Below are 24,891 nucleotides of genomic sequence, written 5' to 3'. Positions count from 1 at the left end.
GGAGGTGCTTAAGATGGTTCCCTCTATAGATGAGGAACCAAGATACATGAAAAATCTGTAGAAAGGTGGGTACCAGGAAAGTGTAAAAGTGAAATTTGGGAAATGTATCAAACTACATTTCCCGTGGTCCAACGGGTTTCCGTTTCTGGTTCTTTGGGCATGGGGAGGCCTACGTCGACGCAGAGAAGAGTTCATAATCTCCTGGGTTAGGAGGGAGGATCGCTCTTGGCCAGCAGACTTGGGAGGAGAGAGGTAACAAAATGGAGGCGGCAGTTTTGAATGCTTACAAGCGTGTGGTCTAATTATCTATCAGCATGGTTTTAATTAAAACACTAATATATATTATTATTACAGCCTTTATCATTTTTCATATTTATAATTTGGCAACCACGAAGGGACTAATTCGAACTTTCAATTTTCTGGATAGTCTAAGAGGAAAAAGCCATGCGGCTTTGGGACCCTGAGTCTCAGAAGCGATTTTTTTCCTTGCTTAGTCCTCTCCCAATTTTCCCCAGCCTAGAGGCTGTTTTAAGGGGAAGAGAGACAATGGTTTTAATTGCCGCTGGGCTGCGAATTATTTTGCTCAATGCCCCGGGCCTGGTGGCCCTTGCTGGCACTGATGGACTGCCAGTTTCGTCTCACAGCCGATCTCCTGACTCTTGACTTGATCTCCATTCCTGCTGTGCCGAAAGCCTACAAGCCTGCCAGCGTTTCAGTCCCTGTGATCTCTGATCCTGACTGCTAATCCTGCTAGTTCCAGTCCCAGTGCTGCCGCTTCCAGAACCCCGAGCTCCAACATGGAGGACCTCCAGAGACTGCTTCAATTTGGGTAGTATTCCCCTTTCTCTCTACTTTCTTATAGGAGACATTCTAGCCCTCCACGTGTTTCTCTAAAGACCTAATTTAGGCACCCCACACAAGCTCTCCACGTGGGTATTTTTTACAAAACTGACTTTGTTTTTCTCTAGCCCCGAGTCCAACAACCTGACCCCACGTGGACCTAGCGTTTACCCTTAATGGGGCCGAATGGCCTATTCAGACTTGCTTGTGATTAAACACTGAACTCAGGGGAAGAAATTTCACCCCATACCTGCTCAGAACTTTGAGCAAAGACTGATTATAAAAAAAAAACCTTTCAGAACTGAAGGACTTTTAAAGAGACTGTATCTTACTGTATTTTGCTAATTAGTTTTGTAAATTAATCTTGCTTATTTCGTTGATTTTCCTGTTGCACTGAATCATTTTATGCTAATGAAGTTTCTGCTTATGATGTTATTATATTTCCTAATTTACTTAAAGCTTACTGTATCAGAAACAATGCGGTTATATGTACCACCTATGAACATCTTATAGAGCACATGTCTTTAAAAATTTATTCTGTCTTGGTAATTGCAAAGAACCTTGAAAGTTTCCTTGCTTTGAATATTACCTTGTAATTTTACAAGAGGTATTTTTTAACTTTTACTTTAAATCCTTAAGAATTGTTGTCTTAAAGGATAAAGCTTTTATATATTTTATTATAAGAGAAATTATTGCCTTAAATGGGTAGAAGCATTTCCTATCCAGGATTCTTTAAAACAGGAAGCCAAGGAGCTCCTGTATATTCTTATCTGAGGATAATTATATCAGAAGGTTTCTTTTTTAAATATCAGATTTTGCTATGGATGCAATAACAGAATTTGTTGAGAAACTCTTAGCCAAGATTTAACATTGTAACAAGTAAATGAATTTAAACATCATTGTTTTAAAATGTGCTATTGGAAATAATGGTACTCTATTTGAATGTGCATTGTGAATCTGCTATTTATAAGATCCATTTACACTCACAGAATGAAAATCTCATTTTTGGGTAACATAACCCTTCTAGTTCTAAGCTATATATATATATTTGATTTTTAAAAAATTTTTTTAATTAGAGCAATTGATTTTCCCTTTTCTCATCTTGTACTGGAAGTACATATATAATCATTATTTATCCTTTTTCTGATTCTACAGCAAATACCTGAGCCTATAGGACTGTGATTTAAATGCCTCTCTGATTCCAGAAGGGAATATGAAAGCCGTTAATAGTGCTAAAGAAAGCACATGGTCAGAGACTTGACTGACTAAAATCTGCATAATTGCAGCAGTTCTATGCCAATACTCAATACTTTAGGGCTTGGAAATTGGGGTTTGAGTCCTGGAGTCCCAGTCTTTTCTAAAACTTTAGAGGACGTGGGTCCCCTCGACTTAAATTCCTAAAAAGCACCTAAGATTGGTTATTTATTTTGGCTCAGTTCCCTAAAAAAAGCTGATGATAAGTCAGATCAGAGAGAGACATTTTCCTTAAGTCCTGGCCCTGAATGGGTAATTGCACACTGCTGAATTCACTTTAATTAGACCTTCATTCAAAGGTCTAAGTTTATTTTCCCTACATTTTTTGCACATTTTACATTTCATTCACAAGTTAATTTTTTCTTCTTTTTCTTGAATTTTATTCTTTGTATTTTGCCATCCTTAGCTGACCTGAGGTACCTTTTTTTTAGAAAAAAGGTGTGTTTAAGATTTACCTCATGGGGATATCTGTTAAGTTTTTTAAAATTCGATAATGTAAAAATATATGTATATTTAACTCTTTTAGGAGTAATTTCACGGGGAATTGTATAAATCTTAGAAGAAAATGTATGTTTTGTAATCTATAATGTAAAGTTTAAATTCTTTTGAGAATAATTTCAGGATAAGGATCTTGCCATCTCCCCAGAATCCAGATGACGAACTTGTTTGGTGAAGACACTATGAAGATGTCTGAAAAGCCTTCACTGTACCATGAAGACCAAATTTTGAACTTTGGGGTGCAGTTGATTGAACTATGGGGAGTTGAAATTGAATTGTATATATTATTTTAATTGTACACTGTTATACCAATAGGGGACTGCCCCCAAATTGGTTTTTTGTCAATGCGGCTAATTTTAACCATTTGTTCATCTATTTCTTTTATCCCCAAATTCCTGAAAATTTTAGAAGTTGTTTATTTTTACAGGTCCAGCGAAGAAAAAGGACTAACCTTTTTTTTTGCTGGACCTCACGGGGAATTGTAAAAGTGAAATTTGGGAAATGTATCAAACTACATTTCCCGTGGTCCAACGGGTTTCCGTTTCCGGTTCTTTGGTCGTGGGGAGGCCTACGTTGACGCAGGGAGGAGTTTATAATCTCCTGGGTTAGGAGGGAGGATCGCTCTTGGCCAGCAGACTCGGGAGGAGAGAGGTAACAAAATGGAGGCAGCAGTTTTGAATGCTTACAAGCGTATGGTCTAATTATCTATCAGCATGGCTTTAATTAAAACACTAATATATATTATTATTACAGCCTTTATCATTTTTCATATTTATAAAAGGAAGAAAATAGGAAGAGGAATTTTGGGAAACAAAGACAAATTTCATAGATTTCTGTAGTAGGGATGAGAAATCAGAGTTTGAATCCTCATTCTTCCACCTAGGAATTCTCTCATCATAGGCTAGTTACTTCACTTGGAATCATAGATTCAAAGCTGAAAGAAATCTCAGAAATGTAAACTCCACATTTTGCTAACTAGGAAACTGATGCCCAGAGAAGGTAAATCACTTGTCAAAAGTCACACAGGTAGTGAAGAGAAGAGGATTCAAATTCTGGTTCTCTGATTTCACATTCAGAGTCATCTGAGTAATTAATAACACAGTGTTTGGAAAGTGCTAAAGTGCAAAAGAACATTCCTCAAAATCAAATGATTATGAAACAATTTGCAAAGGAGATTTTTAATCTCCTTGATTTTAAAGGTTCACCAAAAGGGAATTAACATTTAGAAAAAGCTGGTAACTAAAGTAATAAAGAAATGAAGATGCTTAAAATGGTTCTGCAGAATGTGACAAAGGGACACAACTAGCATCATAAAAGATGGAATGGAAAACCTTTGGCCTGGTAATCATAAATGTGCATATTTTACAAGGGTGGAGCACCAGATGTGACAGGACACCTATCATATAAGCATCCTGAAATATCACTAGAAACTCACCAAAATGTAAGAGATCAACTCTTCAGGAAAGAGCAAAATTTCAAGAATGAAAAAGAAAAGCCCACAAACTCAAATCAAATCCTAAAAAAGATTAAGAAATTCAAAAAATCTTTAACCAAAGAAAGTAAGAAGGTTTCATTAATCAGGAAAGGGTTTATTGAGTGAATGACAAATTTTAAACTGTTGTAAAATGGAAGTGTCAAAGAATCTTTGGGTAAAGAAAACAACCCAAAATGCACATGCTAGGAGCAATGAGAAATGAACTTTTTAAAGTCTATTAGAACTCCTTCTGCAACCACTATGTTTTCTTTCAGCTTTTTTTATAAAGTTGATATGATTTCAAGGTTCAACCTCCAAACTGACTATCTAACTGTAAGGAAAAACTGGTTAATAATTAGGACTCTTAGTCATTAACAACCATTTGTTAATTGTTTATTATGTGCTAAGCACTGGGCTAAGGCTTTAGATACAAAGAAAGGTAAAAAAAACATGGTTCCTGCCCCACAAGCACCTATCCTGGGAAGAAGAAATTTCCTTGCCTTAAAAGATTTTAAAAATCAGATGCCTGCTTGTTGGAAATATTACAGATGGAAAGCCTGCTTTACGCAAGGGTAGAACAGCTTTGGCAGTCCCTCCCATATCTGGAATTATAAAGCTTTAACCACGACTTGAAACTTTAATGACAGCAAGGTCAAAAATTCTACAGTGATATTCTTTACAGTGAGATTTACTCCTTTAAAACTGAACAAATAATTGGGTTTTTAAAAGAGGTGGTGGGTGTTTAAATGTTGTCTCTGGAAATCTGGACTAGTACAGGTCCTCAGGGAAGATGACATGATGTAGGCAAAAGAGAGACAACTAGTCTTAGGCAAAAAAAATGGGGAAGGCACTATCAAGATTCTAGGTTGTTGTCTTTGTAAAGATGAGGCTTATAAAAGGGCATTTCTTTTTTTTTTTCCTTAATAATATTTATTTAATTAATTTAGAATATTTTTCCATGGTTACGTGATTCATGTTATTTCTTTCCCCTCCTTCCATCCTCCTCCCAAAGCAATTCCACTGAGTTTTACATATGTAAAAGACCTATTTAATGATCAAGACCTATTTCCATATTATTAATATTTGCATTAGGGTGATCCTTTAGAGTCTACATCCCTAATCATATCCCCATCGACCCATGTGATCAAGCAGTTGTGCTCCTTTTGTGTTTCTACTCCCACAGTTCTTTCTCTGACTGTGGATAGCAATTTTTTCTCACAAATCCCTCAGAAAATTGACATGGATCATTGCATTACTGCTAGTAGAGAAGTCCATTACATTCAGTTGTGCCACAGTGTATCTGTCTCTGTGTATAAGGTTCTCCTGGTTCTGCTCCTTTCACTCTGCATCAATTCCTAGAGATCATTCCAGTTGACATAGAATTCCTCCAGTTCATTATTTCTTTTAGCACAATAGTATTCCATCACCAACAGATACTACAATTTGTTCAGCTATTCCCTAATTTAAGAGCATCCCCTCATTTTCCAGTTTTTTTTTACCACCACAATGAGCACAGTTATAAATATTTTTGTACAAGACTTTTTCCTTATTATCTCTTTGGAGTATAAACTCAGCAATGCTATGGCTGGATCAAAGGACAGGCAGTCTTTTAGCGCTCTTTGGGCATAGTTCCAGAATGGTTGGATCAATTCACAACTCCACCAGCAATGCATTAAGGTCCCAATTTAGCCACATCCCCTCCAACATTGATTACTTTCCTTTGCTGTCATTTTAGCCAATCTGCTAGGTGTGAGATGATACCTTAGAGTTGTTTTGATTTGCATTTCACTAATTATAAGAGATTTTGAACACTTTTTCATGTGCTTATTGATAGTTTTGATTTCTTTATCTGAAAATTGCTGATTCATGTCCCCTGCCCATTTATCAAATGGGGAACAGCTTACTTTTTTGTACAATTGATTTAGCTCCTTATAGATTTGAGTAATTAGACTTTTGTCAGAGGTTTTTGCTATAAAGATTTTTTACTAATTTGTTGCTTCCCTTCTAAATCTGATTGCATTGGTTTTGTTTGTACAAAACCTTTTTAATTTAATGTAATCAAAATTGTTTATTTTACATTTTGTGATATTTTCTAACTCTTTCTTGGTCTTAAAATCTTTCCTTTCCCATAGATCTGACAGGTATACTATTCTATGTTCACCTAATTTACTTATGGATTCCTTTTTTATATTCAAGTCATTCATCCATTCTGAATTTATCTTGGTGTAGGGTGTGAGATGTTGATCTCAACCCAATCTCTCCCATACTGTTTTCCAATTTTGCCAGCAGTTTTTGTCAAATGGATTTTTGTCCCAAAAGCTGGGCTTATTTGGTTTATCATACACTGTCTTGCTGAGGTCATTTACCCCAAGTCTATTTCACTGATCCTCCCTTCTATTTCTTAGCCAGTACCATATTGTTTTGATGACCACTGCTTTATAGTACAGTTTAAGATTTGGTACTGCTAGGTCCTAAAAGGTCATTTCTTGCATTGTTGGTGAAATTGTGAACTGATCCAACCATTCTGGAGGACAATTTGGAACTCTTGCACAAAAGGTTATAAAACTGTGTATACTCTTTGATCTGGTAATAACACTATTGGGTTTATATTCCAAAGAAATAATAAAAAAGGGTGGCAAAGAATTGAAAATTGAGAGGATGTCCAGCAATTGGGGAATGACTTAACAAATAGTGGTACATATTGGTAATGGAATACTATTGTACTATAAGAAATGTTTAAGAAGATGATTTCAGAAAAAGCTAGGAAGATCTGCAGGAACTGATGCGGAGTGAAATAAATAGACCTGGGAGAACATTGTATACAACAATAGCAATATTGGTTGATGATTATCTGTGAAAACTTGGATACTCTCTGCAATGCAATGATTTGGGACAATCCTGAAAGACTTAGGACTGGGAATGATATCCTCCAGAGAAAGAACTGTTGGAGTCCTCGTTCACATCAGTGTATTTTTTTTTGTTTGTTTTTTTTAACCCTTAACTTCTGTGTATTGGCTCCTAGGTGGAAGAGTGTAAGGGTGGGCAGTGGGGGTCAAGTGACTTGTCCAGGGTCACATATCTGGGAAGTGTCTGAGGCAGGATTTGAACCTAGGACCTCCAGTCTCTAGGCCTGACTCTCAATCCACTGAGCTACCCAGCTGCCCCAACACATAAGTGTATTTTTATTTTTATTTTTGTGTTTTGGCTATGTATGAGTTTGCTCTTGCAATAATGACCAATATGGAAGTGTGTTTTGCATGAAATTAAAATAAATAAATACATTTAAATATGTATGTATAAAATAAAAGATCATTTCTTTTAGTTGTTAGTAAACAAGTACATTTACTGGCTATGTGACTATGAGCCTCACTTCACTTTGTTGAATCTTGGAGGCCTCATCTGTAAAATTGGAATAATACTCTACTTATCTTGTGAGCTTATTAAGAGAAAAACACTTTGTCAACTATTAACTGCTAAAGAAATGGGAACACTCATTGTGTATGTAGGTGGTCATTTTTCCCCTTAATTCTTTTTTTACCTACTTCTTTTCATCTTGTAAGTTGGGTTGCTCTATCTAATTTGTTTTTCAAGCCCTTCCTATATACATTTGAGTGAAATGCTATTGACTATTTATTTGATCTTGCAATGTACAGAAAGAAGTATCTACAAAGAACTTTATATATATATATATGTACATATATATATATATGTTTTATGGAATCTGCTACATAGAACACCTTTTCAAACGATCTGACCTCATAATATTATTTGTCCTGTGCAATACTACTAGATATCTCAGATGATAGGATGTAAGTAAGTAAATAGGCTTTGAATCAGGAAGATCTAGGTTTACTTTAAGCCTCCATCACTTATTAGCTGTGTAACCACCATAAAGTTGCTTTATTAATCTGAGTCAGTTTCTTCACTAATAATATAATTTGTACATTTGTAGGGAAGGGGAAAAGGAAGGGGAAGGGGAAGGAAAGAGAATGGAATTGGAGAAGGGGAGGAAACATGTTTGAATATTCATTTGTATAACACTATGATTTGCAGAGTACTTTACAAATGTTATTTCAAATGACCCTCTCCATAACCATATGAGGTAGATGCCATTATTACTTTCATTTTATAGGTAAGACAACTACAACTAAGAGGGTTCAATAATTTGCCCAAGGTCACACAGCTTGGAAATCTATGAGGTGAGACTGAACTCAGGTCTTCCTGATTTCAAGACCACTGCCCTTACCCACTGTAACACTTACATGCCTTAAATGGCCATAATAATGCCAATAGTGCCTGCTTCACTGGATTGTTGTGAAACTTAAATGAGATAATGCATCTAAAGTGTTTCCCAAACCTTAAAGAATTTTGTAAACTTCCATTATTATTGTTATTACTACTAGTAGTACCAGTACCAGTACTAGTACTAGTACTAGTAGAAGTAGTCACTGTCTTGTGGGGTACCAACAGCTAGTTTATCTCCATAAGCAAAAAAATGGCCTTCTGGGGACTGATTTTATAAGGCAGTGAAACAGGTAGAGACCTAGGTGTTTCAAGATACCCCAAGAATATAGCCATATTCCTAAAATAGTTCCTTTAAGCTCAGAAGACAGTGTCTACAATTATCATTCAATTCCTTTGGCTTTTCAAAAGTTCCCTACGAGAATGAAAATATGCCTGGTAGAGGTAACCCTGTGAGTTGTTATCAGTTGATCTTTTAGAGTTTTTAGTTGCTGTGGTAACCAGTATAGAAGAAAAGAGAAGAGAAGATTACTATAGTTCACCAAAGAAAATATTGCTGAAAGCTAGTCCCCTTCTCATTGGTGCTGGAGTGCATGATATAATGGTTATCTTAAGGACATCTGAATCATCCCACCCTGCCTCAGACTTCCCTCTTCTCCCCTTTCATCCATTAAGCAGTCTTGGAATCCTGGTAGTAAATCCTAGCATTAAGGCATAGAGAGCTGGATTCCAACCCCTATACAGCCTTTGGAGAAGACCCTGTAAGGATGTGCATCCAAATACCTGCATCTTCTTTCTGCTCCTCTGACTGTAGCTCCTCCTCCTCAGGTGAGGTCTGATCTGTCACTGCTGCTGCTTCTGCTATGGAGTTTTCCTGCTGCAGCTCTTCTGAGGTAAAGGCCTGGCATTTGGGGGTTGAAGGATCACTCTGCGTTGCTCTAGTGCCACCATCAGCACTGCATGCTTTGGCTTCAGCATCTAAAACATCATGCCATTTAATCTGAATTAAATTATCAGAAGTACACACTCAGCCTTCAAATTCTACATGAGGACATTTCTATACCCAGAACCTGCTCATCAGCTTGGCCACTCCTGCCTCAAGAGTTCTCGTGCCCTTTCTCAGCAGCTGGTAATTCCCCTTACTTACCTCAGGCATCACTGAGTGCCTGCTAAAATCAGGACTTAAATTTCAGTGACAAGTCTGGTGTCTTTGCTCTTTATTTTGGGGGTGGGGGGGGTAAGGGGCTTGAATTTGTGATTTTATTGATTTAGGAAACTTCTTCTGCAGATGAGCAAATGTTCTGCAACATAATAATATTAGGCATGTTTAGAGAGCTAAGTGGTTAAGAATAGGTCATAGCCAGTATGTCAAGGAATCTAGATCTTTGACTCTAAGGCCAGCAACATTGCTTGCTGACATTACCCATATCAGAAAGATACTTACTAAGTATCTATTAAATACTGAATTAGGGAGCAGCTGGGCAGCTCAGTGGATTGAGAGTCAGGCCTAGAGACAGGAGGTCCTGGGTTCAGATCTGGCCTCAGACACTTCCCAGCTGTGTGACCCTGGGCAAGTCACTTGACCCCCATTGCCTAGCTCTTACTATATTGATTCTAAGGTGAAAGGTAAGGGTTTTAAAAACATGTTGAATTAATAATCTGTGCTCTCTGATCTCTATTATTACCACCTTTCCCATTCACCTCCCCCTACCTACCACATGACTTCAAGTTTTATCTTCTAGTATATTGACTCGTAACCTGAGGTCTGTGAAGTCATTTTATATATAAACACATATTTATGTGCTTCTGTGTGTGTGTGTGTGTGTGTGTGTGTGTGTATGTGTGTGTATGGATACACAGCCAGATGGTGTAGTGTAGAGAATGCTAGGAGACTCATCTTGAGCTCATTTCTGGTCTTTGACACTTACTAGATATGTGACCCTGGGCAAATCACTTCTCCCTGTTTGCCTCAGTTTCCTTGTCTGTAAAATGAGCCACAGAAGGAAATGGCAAACTACTCCAATATCTGTGCCAAGAAAACCTCAAAGGGGGCCACACAGAGTCAGACATAACTGAAATGACTGAACAACAATAACTATATATGTATATATACACACCTACAGAGATACATTCACAAAGAAAACTGAACATAAACATACAAGCAAGTATATATGTATATGTTTGAACCCAGGTGTTCCCGACTCTAATCCCAAATGCTCTGTCTGATGTGCCATCTAGTTGCTCCATATACATATATACTATGTATATATACATATAAATATATAATACATGAATATACAAAACATATACCTACATATAAATATACTGGAGTCAGGAAGACCTGAGTACAAATCCAGGAACATACACATTTATTCACTATGTGACCCTGACCAAGTCACTTAACCACTGTTTGCCTCTGTTTCCTCATATATAAAATAGAGATATCATCATCACCTACCTCCTAGGATTATTATGAAGATCAAAAGAGATAATAATTGTAAAGCACTTAGCATAGTGTCTGACAGAGTACATGCTCTATAAATGTTATAGAGCATGTACTCTGCTCTATATGATGTTATCATCATCATATATATTTATACATATTTCGATAACTGTATTTTGATATAATTGAATTTGTAATCTTCTATATTTTATTTTATGCATTTAAAAACATGATTCTTAAGAATGGTCCATAGGATGCACTCATGACATCAAAAGGTTAAGACTGCCTGCTCAAGAGTCTCCTTTCTAAGCCTGTTCTATTGTTGCTTCACATGCTAAAGAGATTCTTGCCATTGGTGTTTTCCTTTTCTCTCCCCCTTTTCTAGTCATAAGTAAGCACTCTTGGGTTATGATAGCTACAGAGAACTCAGAGTTCTAGAAATCATGTTTTTATTCCTTCTATTTTTCTCAAAGACTAGGCTTCTAAAAAGCATATTAGCTCCAGCCTTAAGACAGAGATTGCACCTGACCCAACTACAGGATGCTTATTGGGTCCAAAAAGCATGAGACTGTAGCCGTGGCTCCTCCCATGAGTGCTCAGGGTTCCCCGAAGGCTCAAAGGCAACATTAGATTCTAGTGCATGTGCTCAGCAGCCTGGGTCTTCAGCACCAATCAAGGCTTCAACATGCTCATGATGTAAGATTAATCACAGACACATGCACACACTTTGGCTGTGGCACAGAACATGCAGGCTTTTTTTATAGTCCAGGCTCACTATTCTGGCCTGCAATCCCGTTCAGTAAAAAGTTACCAATATTACAATAGGCTCTGCAGGAGCCCAGTTGCTAAGATACAGCTGGGGGACCGGGGGCGGAGCTCTTGTTCACAGCTCCATCTCATTGTACAGTTGGATTGCTTATGATCAGGGTGCACGAGCAGCTGTTCCCATTGTTTATCTGATGCCTTTCCCCTCCCTGGTGTTACAGAATGGAATAGATTTGGAGGAAGCCTATATTTAACAGCGCAAAGGGGGTGGGGGTGAGAACCCACTCAGGCTAGTATTTCCATAAGGCAGAAAAAGATATTTGATCTATTAGGGTCTAATTCTCAGGAGGAATAAAATGAATGTCATCAGAGAACACTAGACAGGATGCCATGAGAATAAATTTTAAAGATCTAATTATAAAATATTAAATTAGTTAAATCATTGAGGAAAATTTTAAGCCCATCTCTATTAGAAGATGGAGAAAAGTCACTGCCATGGTTCTCTGAGCAGCTTATGACACTGAGAAATTAATAAGCTAATTTTTATGACCAAAGAGGGAAGACCCTTCATGTCTGCAAACAGCCTTAAAAATAGAAAGCAATGATTGAAAGGAAGAGATAGCAATGAATTGAGGAAGACAGGGAAGGAAGACAATTCTTTCTTTCTTCCCTCCTACCCTAAGTCTAGGTAGAAGTTATCTAATCCAGCCAGGTGTTTTCAACCTTATCAGTCTGTAATACACTTTGGCTTTTAGGAAGTCATCCTATGCACCTATTTAATGTGAAATGAAATAAATTCTAGAGTTTACAACATGTATATGTGCATGATAAATGAGATCAAATAAAGGGATTCATTTTTCATAAAGATAAATTGATTTGATACATAATATTTTTAGTAGCACAAGATTGTTCTTTCAATGGGATAATAATATTCCCAATTATCCTTTAACAAGTTTCATATACTCTGGGGGTATGCTATCAGAGGATGAGAGTCTTTCATCTAATCTCTTATGTATCTATGAAGCAACTACAACTTATCATAAATTTTCTCTGTCTGGAGTTTCTGGTAAGAAACACAAAATGCATCTGAAAAGTACCGTAAGTTTAAAACATTCAAAGGCTGCTTTTCTTCAGTCAGTACTGCAGCAGAAATATACACAATTCCAAAGGTGGACTCCGTTCTATTATCTTCTCTCTTCCTCCATTTTCTCCTTTGCCATGTCATTTAGTATTGTAGCTTCAGACAGAAATTTTGACTGAATGAATCCCAAATCTAGATCTTTTGCCCCCGCTTTCTAATAATCAATTTCCAATTAAATTCTAGTCATGTTTAGACGCATCAGTACTTCAACAACCAATCCTAAAACAAAATAATTATCTTTCTCCTTAAACCAACTCCTCTTCTTGAAATGGGGGCTCATTCTCCCAATCTCCTCATCTCAAATCCTTACCATCTACATTACCATCAAAGAGTCCCTTCCTGTGCCCCTGTTCGTTCATTGCTAAGTCTATCACCACTGTAACTAGGACCCTCATTTCTTCTTGTCAGGGCTATATATCATTAATCATTTTTCCCCACTCTATTCTTCCTCCCCTTTTCTTTCTTACCATATACTATTGTTGCTTAGTCACTTGTCAATCATGTCTATCTTTTCATGATCCTTTTTGGGGTTTTCTTGGCTCTACTGGAAGTTTTCCATTTCTTTCTCCCGTTTATTTTACAAGTGAGGAAACTCTGGCTTAGAGTGTTTAGTGCCTTGCCCAGGGTTACAGAGCTAGAAAGTGTCTCAGGTTAGATTGGAACTCAGGAAGAAGTTCCTGACTCCTTTCCTGGCTATCCACTGTGCCACCTAGCACCACATATTTCTTAACGTGCTATCTTCCTAGCGCACAACTCTGATCCATTTCCTTCCCTGATCAAAAATCTTCAGTGGTTCCCTAATAAAACATCCAAAGCTCTTCTTGATCTAGCCCTAACCCACTTCTTCAGATTTTTATCATTATTATTCACACCTCCATATTACACTGTAACCAAAATTAACCACCTGTCATTCCCTGAACACTCTTAATTCTGCCTTTGTTGATGCTATTTCCTCTGCTTGCCTTCTCTCCCACATCTCTAGCTACTTAAATTCTACCATCACAGATCAGATCATCTTCTCTATGAAGCCTTCTGAGATTTCCCAATCAGAAATTATCTTTCTCCTCTTAATTCCCATAGCATTTTGTACATTCCTCTCTAGAAATGATAATGTTAAGCCCTGCAATAGATTTGTCTATGCACATATTTTATCTTTTAGTTACAATCAATATTATAAACTTCTTGAGGGTAAGAATGCTCTCATTTTTCCTTGGATTTTTTCACAGAGACTAACCATAAAGTTAGTGTTCCCTTAGTAATTTTTGGCATAATCGTAAGTTAAGTGGCTAAGAGAAACTAGAGTAGTAGAAGGTATAGGAAAAAAGAGTTCAGTCACTCATTTGCTCATTCCAGAAAGATGTTTCTTACCATGTATGTGCCTCTAGAGAACTGGGCTAGGCACTAAGAGAGGGGCTCTTAAATTTTTGGTGTGTAAAGGGCCCCTTTGATAACCCGAGCACCTCTTCTCAGAATGAGAATCAAATGTATAAATAAAACAAGGGAAAACAACTATATTGAAATATAGTCATCAAAATATTTTTAAAATTAAATTCACAGACAATAGGTTAAGAATCTGGATCATTTAGTGGACTTAGGGAGATTTAAGACACAATCTCTGCTTTCATGGAATTTACAATCCAGTAAGATAAGATCTGCACATGGATGACTATAACACACATATTACATGAAAAATACACAAATGAAAAATGTGCTATGTGAGATCTGAGTGGGAAGGTGATTACTAACCAGGGATCAAGGAAGGGGTTAAAGATTTACTGCAGTTGTCTTAGAACAATCATGCCATTTTAATGTTTGGAATACTGTTCCCCTCTTTTTTTCTCCCTAAAGGAAAAAGGAGCAAATTTAACCCAAAAAGGATTAAGAGATGTACAAACCACTTCTAATCTAGTTTTAGAAAGGATTAACAGTATTGTTGATGCTGTTGTTTTAAGCAGCAATTGACAAAATACATATGTTAATAAAGGCACAGAATTATGCCTGGAGGGTGGGGGTGAGTAGAGCCTTATTGAGCTAGAAGCAAATCACATGAAGCATATTATATTAGCCTTCGGTTGGCCATTACTCACAGCCTCTGTCTAGACACCAGTGCAGTCCTGTAAATCTCCTTGATAGTTTTATAGTTTACAGCCTCAAACAAGGGACCCTCTACATCCAAGGGTCTCTTTTAAAAGGACATTCTCCCTTGCCCAGTTCTTGAGTAAAGGGAGATTACTCACTCTGTTGATTTTACTAAAATGGCATGAAGACAGAAAAAGTCTTTCTCTGCTCTCCAATCAATTCTTAAAGACAATCTAGCTCTTTTTTATTTCCCTTTCATGGACCTCCATCATTTCTCATGGCATAACAATAACAACAACAATAGCATTTACATGGTACTTTAAGGTTTGCAGAACATTTTATAAGTATCTCATTTTATTCTTGTAACTCTGGAAGGTAGGTAACATTATTATCCCCATTTTACAGATAAGGAAACAAATAAATTAATTGACTTGCCTAGACTCACACAACTAGTAAGCATCTGAGGCTACATCTAAACTTGGGTCCTCTTGACTTTAGACTCAGTGCTTTATCCACTGGACCATCCAGTTGCCTTGCTACATTATTAAGGCTGTATGTTGTGGGATTATTTGCCTAATTTGTAAAATGGTGATAATAATATATGAATTTACCTATCTCATAAGTATTTTGAAAAAAGCAGTATCTTAAAGTATTATAGATATATGACATGTTGTTTCTATTATTATCAACATTATGTGATGGCTAATCAGATTCAGTAAAAAAAAATACTCAGAAGATTCAGATTCCATTACTCATTCAACAAATTATTAAATGCCTATTATGTGCCATGTGTAGGGAGCTCACAAGACATCTTCCTCTACATTGATTTAAAAAAAATTAAATGCTAAGCATTCTATCACCTCCTGGGCAAGAGAGGAAGACGCCAAGGGAAGCAGACAGGGAGGGAAGAAATCTTAAGCATTTTGTAAATATTACCTCATTTAATACTCAACTCACAACAACTCTGAGAGGTAGGAGCTATTATTATCATCACCATTTTACAATAGAAGAAAATGAGGCAGACAGAGGTTAAATAACTTGTTCTGGTTCTTACAGCTAGAAAGGGTCTGAGGTTAGAATTGAACTCAGGTCTTTCTAGCTCCAAGCACAGTGCTCTCTCTAACTGCCTAACATTTTCTAACTAGGGGAAAACAAAGAGAGCAATATGTATTTAGAATGTTCAATTTACACTTGTAAAAATGCTGCATAAGCAAAACACGCACCAGGTAAATACAAGGATATGATTGGGATGACTCTATGAACTGTTTTGGCACTTGAACTGAGCCTTGAAGCTACAATGAGCAAATACCACAACATTCTGAACACTCCCATGTTCAGAAAGGAAGATGCTTCTTAGAGTCCCAGAGCACACAACAAAGAGTTTTGGACTAGAAATAAGGAGAGCAAGGTTCCAGTCCTTGCTATGCCGTTTGTTACCTGGCTGAGCAGGACACACAATCTAGCAGTCTCAGTTTCCTTCACTATAAAATGGGAAGGTTGGAATGGTGTGTTCTGTTTGATTCCCATTCACAGAAACAGGAAAATCTCATTTACCTACTATGCCAGATCAAAAAAAGCAAAACACAATATACTCTCCATGAATTGGGGAAGAGAATAATTAAAATTCACAGATAACCCCAAAATTCACTTAACTAAGAGAAAAAACTTTATTATTTGGACATATAATCACAATCAGAACTTCAAGGAACTTGGAGTTTCCAAAAGTGTGAGGATCAAATGAGATAAGAGACTAAGAAAGGGAAAACTGCCTTCTCCAGGCTGTGCCGCCACCTTATCTCCCCAGGACTTTCTCTCCCACACCATAGAAACCTTTATCCTCTGGAAGCTCCCTCCACTTCCCAACTACTCACATTGGAAGTACTCTCTGTCCCTAACTCTCTCCTTCTGATTGGCTGGTTCTTCCCTCCCACAACCTCCAATTTAAGGAGTGAGCCAGGAACAAAAAAAAAGTCTTGATTTGCATCCAGGTTATACTGCTGACTCATCTCCACAAACTTTTCTCCACTTTCCCCCATAGATACCTACTCATCTCTCCCCTATCAGATCCCTTTTATGTGTCTCACTAAAACATAAACTCTGTAAAGGCAGGGATGGTTTTTCTTAATAAATGCCTGACATTTTGCAAACTTTGTATGCAATTGTTATATTCCTAATTGTTTTGTGTTCTCTCTGAAGAAAGTCACAATGATTATATCAAGCAGTTCTCAAAGAGGAATCTTTAATAAACTTTCCACTCCAATTGACACCACCCTAATTCAGGTTCCCATTATCTTTTAAATAAGGTGATTATTATAATGTCCTTGCTAACTTTGCCTTCCAATCTCTGTCATTTCCCTAATGCATTCTTCTACTCATGCAACTCTTTTGATCAAAAATACTCCAGTGTTTCCCCACTGTCCACTGCCCAAAGCATAAATTCCTAAGTTGGGCATTCAAGGTCTTCCAAAAACTGGCTCCAACTTAGCATTCTAGCCATATTTTTTTTTGTGTGCTCTGATGTGTCTTTGCACATACCAATTGCTATACAATGGTTAGAACATATATCCTGCTTTCCTTCACTCAACATCACACATCCATCTATCAAAAGAATTCTTCTTCACATTCTTAGCAAGTATGATTTCCCTGGAGTAATGGATAGAGTGCTGGGCCTGGAATCAGGATGACTTATCTTTCTGAGTTCAAATCTGACTTCAGATACTTACTAGCTATGTGACCCTGGGCAAGTCACTTTACTCTGTTTGCTTCAGTTTCCTCATCTGTAAAATGAGCTGGAGAAGGAAATGGCAAACTACTCCAGTTTCTTTATCAATAAAACTCCAAATGGGGACACAAAGAGTTGAACAATACTTAAACAACCACAACAGTGATCTCCTTAAAATATCTCAGGTTTGGAAGGAAGCTTATAGATGTTTTAAGCCATACTGGAACAATAATATCCCTTATAGCCTTAATAAGTCATCCAGACTTTACTTAAAGACTTACAGGAATGAGGAAGTCATCACCTCCTAAGTCATTTTAATTTTTGGAAAATGACTGGCTTAGTTCCAGTTTTGCCACAAATTTCTTTTGCAACCTTAAACAAATCACTGGATTCAGAAGATCTGTGATGAAATCCTAACTCTGTCCCTCTATCTGATCTTGGGTACATTACTTGGTGTCCTATGTTCTTAGTTTATCTGTAAAATGGGGGCAATGATATCTTTTTTATATCTCAAAGATTTGGTATTAAGAAAAACAAAATGATTGGTGTGTTTTTTTAACCCTTACCTTCCTTCTTGGACTTAATATTGTGTATTGGTTCCAAGGCAGAAGAGTGATAAGGGCTAGGCAATGAGGGTTAAGTGACTTGCCCAGGGTTACACAGCTAGGAAGTGTCTGAGGCCAGATTTGAACCAAGGACAGCCAGATTTGAACCAAGGACCTCCTGTCTCTTGGCCTGGCTCTCAATCCACTCAGTCATCTAGCCACCCCCAAAATGATTGTTTTCTAAATTACTTTTATATTTATATAGATACATATCATATATCTAATATTAAATATTAGAATATTTAAGGTATGACACAGATACAAAGCATTCTTAATCACTAGCTGGTTTTTCTATGTGTGACAAAAGCTTGCACAAGAACAAAACAAAAGGTATGGCAACAGGATCCCAAGAGGCTAGAGAATCAATCTGCCTGCTCTTGTCATTCAGCAGTAGTTCAGTGTTTGTGATCTGGGCCCATTTGAATTCTCAAAACATAAACTATTTTTCAAGGATGTGAAGTTTGGCAAACCCCAAGCTGCCCTTTGCCAAACAGTTTTTCTCCTTAATTTTCAAAACATGTCATTTATTCTGGAAGGAACTACATCTCTATCTTTTCTGGCCAACTTTCACTTCATTCACTGAAATGTAATTTTTTTTCACACTATTTGATGACTAAGCATCTTTTTTTTTTTTTTTTTGCTTGAAACAAAACTAAAAATATAAGGATTTGGGGGTTTGGCTGAGCAATCAACAAGCAAAATATCCCAGCTCTTTAACTTGCCAAAATGTATTCTCTCCACATCTCTGAGATGCCTTCATTAGGGAAGTTAAATAAGGTACATGGTACATGAGTCTTCACCAATGACTTTTCATGGCAGCCAGTTCTCATACTCAAAGCATCTGAAACCATTTTTTTTCAGGTAGGGAAGCACTAAAAATAGCAATGCAATCTGCTTCTCCTTCCTGGATCTGAAGAATAGAAATAATGAAAAAATGCCCCCAGCTAAATTAGATTTACCAGAAAGCAAGCTTCAGTGAATTAGTATCCCTGCATGAAATCTGGATTAATTTGTTTCATATGCAGACTCCCTTAATTTCTAATACTTTAGGTCAAATTGACAAGACAGAGTACTATTATAAGAATGGAAAGGGGAGTTGGAAATTCAGGGCAGTCACAGACCCCCTGTGCTTGCCAGGTGATTAATAAGGGATGCAGAGCTCTAACGAAGAGGCCCGAATCTATATATTTAGTATGGTCTCTACTACCTCATCTTCCCTCATGTTGTTCTTATGTCCTGGTGAATGTTTTTTTCTTCTAATACCCTCAAGCCAGGATTCAGAGTCTCACAATAGGAGCTAGCAGAGGAGGTTTTCAGCTTACGGAATTCACACCTTATAAATCATTTTATTTGAGCCCAATGGCTGCCATTAAGTAATTCCCAGAGCATGGGTTCTTAACCTTTTTTGTGTGTGTCTTGGATCCCTTTGGTAGTCTGGTAAAATGTTTAGAACTCTTCTTGGAATAATGTCTCTAAATAATCAAAGGAAATGTTAAATTTAATTTAGAGGTTAGTAAAAATAAAAATGTGGTATTTTCCCATTCAAACCTAAGAACCCCCACTCTACAGAGAGAAATAAGTCCATGTAAAGAAAGATTATATTATCAAATCACTTTACTTTTAACAGAAGTCGAAACCAAATATAAAGTAAGTCAGGATATGGCAGCTAGGGGGTAAAGTTGACAGAATGTCAGGCTTGGGAGGCAAGAAGACTAATTTCTGAGTTCAAATTTGGCCTCAGATACTAGCTATGTAATCCTGGGCAAGTCACTTAACCCTGGTATTTCAGTTTCCTCATCTGTAAAATGAGCTGGAGAAGGAAATGGCAATCTATTCTAGTTATCTTTGCCATAAAACTGCCAACTGAGGTCACAAAGAGCTATATGTGACTGAAATGACTAAACAATTAAGGCAGGATAACGAACTAAATCAGTGCTGTCAATTTCAAATAGAAATAGGAGCTATTAATAAATACATATTTATTCCTTTGGGCCACATGTTGACTTATTTTAAAAATGTAATATTACCTATGTTTTATGATTTTTATATTTTATTTTGCTAAATATTTCCCAATTACATTTTGAGCCATGCTCGGGAGTATTGTGGGCCATGTGTTTGACACTTTCTAAACTACAAATCTCTATGATTCTTTCTAGTATATTTTGTAGTTTCTAGGAGGACGACATTATATTCCTTTATTCCTGGATTCATCACTAATTTTGTGCCTGGAAAAGTTATTTCTGTCCTGGAGACTCAGTTTAGCCATCTATAAATTGAAGGTGCTAGACAAGATCAATATCCAAGGTCTTTTCCTCGTTTCTCCACTAAATTGAAGCCACTGGATGAGATGATATCTAAGATTTCTTAAAGTTTTAACATTTTGTGGTAATTGTCTATGAAAATTTTCTGGATCCAGATATGCCTTATTTACTTCAATTCAGAGCCATGAAGGAAATGTCTTAGACACATACAAATATATGAACATATAAACACACACACACACACACACACACACACACACAAAGTTAATTTCTAGCTCAGACACCGATGTAAAGAGAACAAGGCAAATATTTAGCACAATATGGATGAAAGCAAATCATTTAGCAATTAAAAAATTCATTGCTAAAAAGTCTTGAGCCACCTTACAGTCAAATGATACAAATGTATTCTGGAATACTCTGGAATCTCTAATATGCTAGAATCGCATTTGGAATAGTCTGTATACTTGGAAGGCTCCAGTTCCTTGAGTAAGACTCCCTAGGACATGTTAGTTCTGTTCTGGCCCTTGATCCATCTGTGGGATCTTCCATGTTCTGCTCCTGAACCCTCTGAGTTTCCAATTCATATGGCAGAATGGATTCCTTAGAAGTGATCAGGGCCTTGGCTTACCTTGCTCGATCATCTCCAGCAGGCCCTTTTTAATGAGTTCATCCCGACCTTGCCTCGTAGCAATCTTCTTTTCCAAAACTGCACAACACATAAACACCAAAATGTTGACGGTCAAAAGCTAATTCTTTGCTAATGGTTGCTCATTGCAAAGTAAGCAGCAGGGGACAACGAACCTTGAGTTCACTCAAAGTAAACACTGGGAAACTGGCTGACTAAAAGGTTATATATAATTCTGGGTCTATAATGACAATGACATTTTGAACACTTATTTGTACAACAGTTCTGAGTCTCTCCAATAACCATACTCTTTAGAGCTGCCCCTTATAGCACAACCAGTCAAACAGAAACATGTTAAACACTCCTCTCCCCCAGACATTTTTTTAAAGACAATAACCTCCATGATTTATTTGAAAGACAAAACTGTGGAAATCTCTCTTCTCTAAGCTAGCCATTCTTTGGATCCAAAAATTCAATAATTTATCAGCCGAGGAATGTATCCTTTTTCTGCCCTCATCACCCCGATGTATTTTTCTGTAGTCTGCATTATCATTTGCTAAATACATTTCAACACACTATTTATGTCAGGTCTCAGCTCTAAGACCTTTGTGCTTTCTCGCTCTAGAAATTCCACAAATAAATCATATATTAATAGCATTCATAAAATTCAAAAGAAAGGCTCGTAGCCAATGAGCCTTCCCCCAACCAGGGGCAGTTGCCAAATCTTGTCAATTTCTACTTCAGAACATCTCCAAATAGCGTTCTTTCCTCTCTCTATCCAACAATAAAATCTGTTCTGCACGTGGTAACCATGTCTCCCTTACTCTCATCCTCCCTTAATTCTCCTAACTTCTCCCCCCCCCACTCTGCTCTCCAGCTGACATTCAAAGGCTGCCACAAAATTATCTGTCATCTTTCTTTGCTATTAAGATAGCACTATTTCCTCTTTTTTGAAAATCTTGTTACAAGTTAATTTTTACCCATGTAAATGGTTTAGTGCCTTTGGAATGGAGACTATACCTCTAATTTCATTCATATCAGGAACCCCTGATCCAGGCTGATTTTTTTTCTGCCTTCCCAAGATATATCTTTTGGAATCCCCATCAGAGACAGAATTCTGGATTGACCCAGTATACCAATTCTGATGTTTTCAAGGAGATTGAGATCATAGCAAGGATGGCAACAAAGTGTTTCAAAAATGAAATACAGCACAGGAAGGCTCAAGTTACCCTTTCAACATTGTGGCACCTGATGGCTACAATGATAAAAAGTGTGTGTATGTGTGTGTAGGTGGGAGGCAGAATGGGAGAGGTACTACAGACTGTATAACAGGCTGCATGAGGTAGTAAACATAAAATTCAGTCTCAAAACCTGGATTAGAGTAAGACTTGCAACTTTGTCAATTCTTAGCCATGTACCCCTGAAAAAGTTTTCCCATCTATAAATATGGTGGGGGGATCATCCTTGTTCTGTTTTATGCAGTTATGTAGCCAAATGGAAATCATATGTAGCAAAATAATTTGAAAAATTATAGGGAGCTCAGTTTATTGAAAGTCAAACCCAGAGATGAGAGGTCCTGAGTTCAAATCTGGCATCAAATACTTCTTAGCTGTGTGACCCTGGGCAAATCACTTAACACCCCACCACTACCACCACCACCACCACCACCATTGCCTAGATCTTACCATTCTTCTGCATTGATTCTAAGATGGAAGGTTAGAGTTTAAAAAAAATAAGAAAGAAAAATTGTATAGCATCTTCCGGAATTACAGAGTTTGACAGGACCTCAGACATAGATCAAAAGAAGCCATACCTGAAATTGGATCCTTTCTACAATATCCCTGAAAAGTAAGCCTGTAGTTTCTGCTTTGAAGACCTTCTGTGATGGGAACTCACTATCTAGTAAATCATATACATTCCACTTTGGGATAACTCAAATAGATGGGAAGTTTCTATATGGAATTGAAATTTGTTTCGCTGACATATCCATCCACTGGTTCTAGTAATAACCTCTGTGGACTAGCAAAGTATCTATAATCCTTCTTCCATATGGCCTTTCAGATTCATGGAGATAGTTTTCATGTTTTCCCTCAGCCTTCTCCAGGGCAGGCATCTCCATCCAGTTCAGTGAACCAATCCTTCTATGTCCTGCTCCCTTCAGTCATCTCACCATCTTGATTACTCTCTGATGGATCCATTCCAGTTTGTTAAAGTCTCTCTTAAAATTTTATCCCCATAACTGAATACAAAAGGCCAGACAGTCTTATTAGAGAACAGTAGGATTATTACACCTGAAGTTCTGAGCAATATAGTTAGTTCTGAACAATAACAATGTAATCTGAGATTGCATTAGATTTTTTGGCTGCCATGGCAAACTGTTGACTCACATTGAGGTTGCAGGCCACTAAAATTCCATTGTTTTTATTTCATTTTCATTTTTGGTTGTTAACATGAGCTGCTGTCTAGCTATTCTATCTCTGTCCTACAGTTGATCTTTAAAAATCAGGCATATGGGATTTTACATCTATCCCTATTAAATTTCATCTAATTAGATTAACCTCATTGTTCTACCCTATCAGAGTCTTTTGGGATCTTGGTTCTGTCATCTCATGCTAGTCATCCTTCCCAGCTTGGTGTCATTTGCAAATCTCATAGCAAATGAAAGTAAGTGGCATAATTAATAAGCAGTGACAGAGTTCAAGTCATCTAATGAAGAAGATTTTGTTTCCTTATTCCCTGATTACTTATATTATCTTTGGCTTTACAGAGCAGCAATGAAGAAAAATGGATTCTTGGGACATCTCAAGGCAAGATGTCCTGAAGCAGTCACTTACAGAGCTTGACCTGAAGGTCTTAGACTAATTTCACAAGAGCATCTTAGATGCCAAATTATGCATCACAACTGATAATAATGTGGTTCAAAAAAAGACCAGAAAATGAAAGGGTGAGGCAGTCCATGATATACAGTTTTGAGTTGGGTTGTTTTCAAGACAGTAATTTTCCCCCATTAAGATTGAGCCTGGGCTACTTCTGACTTTACAGATCACTTTTTGAATGTCAATTAAATAGTAAAAAGAACAGAGGGGCTGTAATTTATTTACTTTGCCCAAACTATGCACTTTACATGACTTCAGTGAGATTTCCTACCAGTAACAAATCTCATTATTTCATTATGGCTCTTCTAGGTGACAGAGTTTACCTCCCTTTCCTCCATTTATAATATAGCTTTTACCTGATGAAGTCTGTTTCAGCTTTTCATTTTTCTTTTTTCTCCATTTCCAAGGTTTAAAGATTCTGCCTAACGTGGCCAGTTTGCTATTCCTCCTCACCGGGGGAGTGCGAATCCCTGAGACCAGATATTCGGAACGTACTGCAGGAGACTGGTCCATCTCATCTAGGAGAGAAAAACCAGAAAGGGATAGGTTATCATTGAGCCAACAGTGTTCCTCAGGAATATTTATGGGGACTCTTTTACCCTGGATATTTTTAAAACCCAGTAAGGATCATGGAAAACAGTTATTCCTTTCTTTGAGGAATATCCTAAATCTTCTCTTAAGTCCCAAAGAAACTACTCCATTTTATACCCTCCAGACACCAATCATTTTCTCCTGCCTACACGAATTTGCTCACATCATTTCCACTTCCCTGAAAATGCCACCTTCTCCATCACAAAGTGAAATTTGACCTGTCAATAACAAGATTAGTTTGTTTTAAGATTTGTCAACTACTTTATCTGCATTGTGGATATGAGCAGGCCAAAACACATTACAAATATGTACTAGAGAAAGAACACTCATCAATGACATGACAGGATCATTGGACTATCCCTCAAAATAACACTATAAGATAAATGGCATTCTTATCATTAATCCCATTTTCCACCAGAAGTAGTTTTCTCTAAAGAGGTAAAGCAATTTGCCTAAGATTAAACCAGCCTAAATC

At 37.2% G+C, this 24,891-nt stretch overlaps 1 protein-coding gene across 6 annotated transcripts in view; it reads right to left on the bottom strand.

Annotated features, from left to right (window-relative positions):
* The window catches only part of PHACTR3 (phosphatase and actin regulator 3), a 309,124-nt gene that overhangs the window by 105,504 nt on the left and 178,729 nt on the right, over positions 1-24,891 (bottom strand). For all 6 annotated transcript variants that reach the window (XM_044663866.1, XM_044663867.1, XM_044663870.1 and 3 more), the window contains exons 2-4: positions 24,182-24,343; positions 20,953-21,030; positions 9,092-9,286 (exon numbers count right to left, since the gene is read on the bottom strand). In XM_044663866.1, coding sequence (XP_044519801.1) covers positions 9,092-9,286; positions 20,953-21,030; positions 24,182-24,343 — 435 coding nt within the window. The remainder of the gene's footprint in view (positions 1-9,091; positions 9,287-20,952; positions 21,031-24,181; positions 24,344-24,891) is intronic.

This window comes from Gracilinanus agilis, chromosome 2 (genome assembly GCF_016433145.1).
Source record: "Gracilinanus agilis isolate LMUSP501 chromosome 2, AgileGrace, whole genome shotgun sequence".
Taxonomy (NCBI): domain Eukaryota; kingdom Metazoa; phylum Chordata; class Mammalia; order Didelphimorphia; family Didelphidae; genus Gracilinanus; species Gracilinanus agilis.
This window is presented reverse-complemented; position numbering and strand designations above follow the sequence as displayed.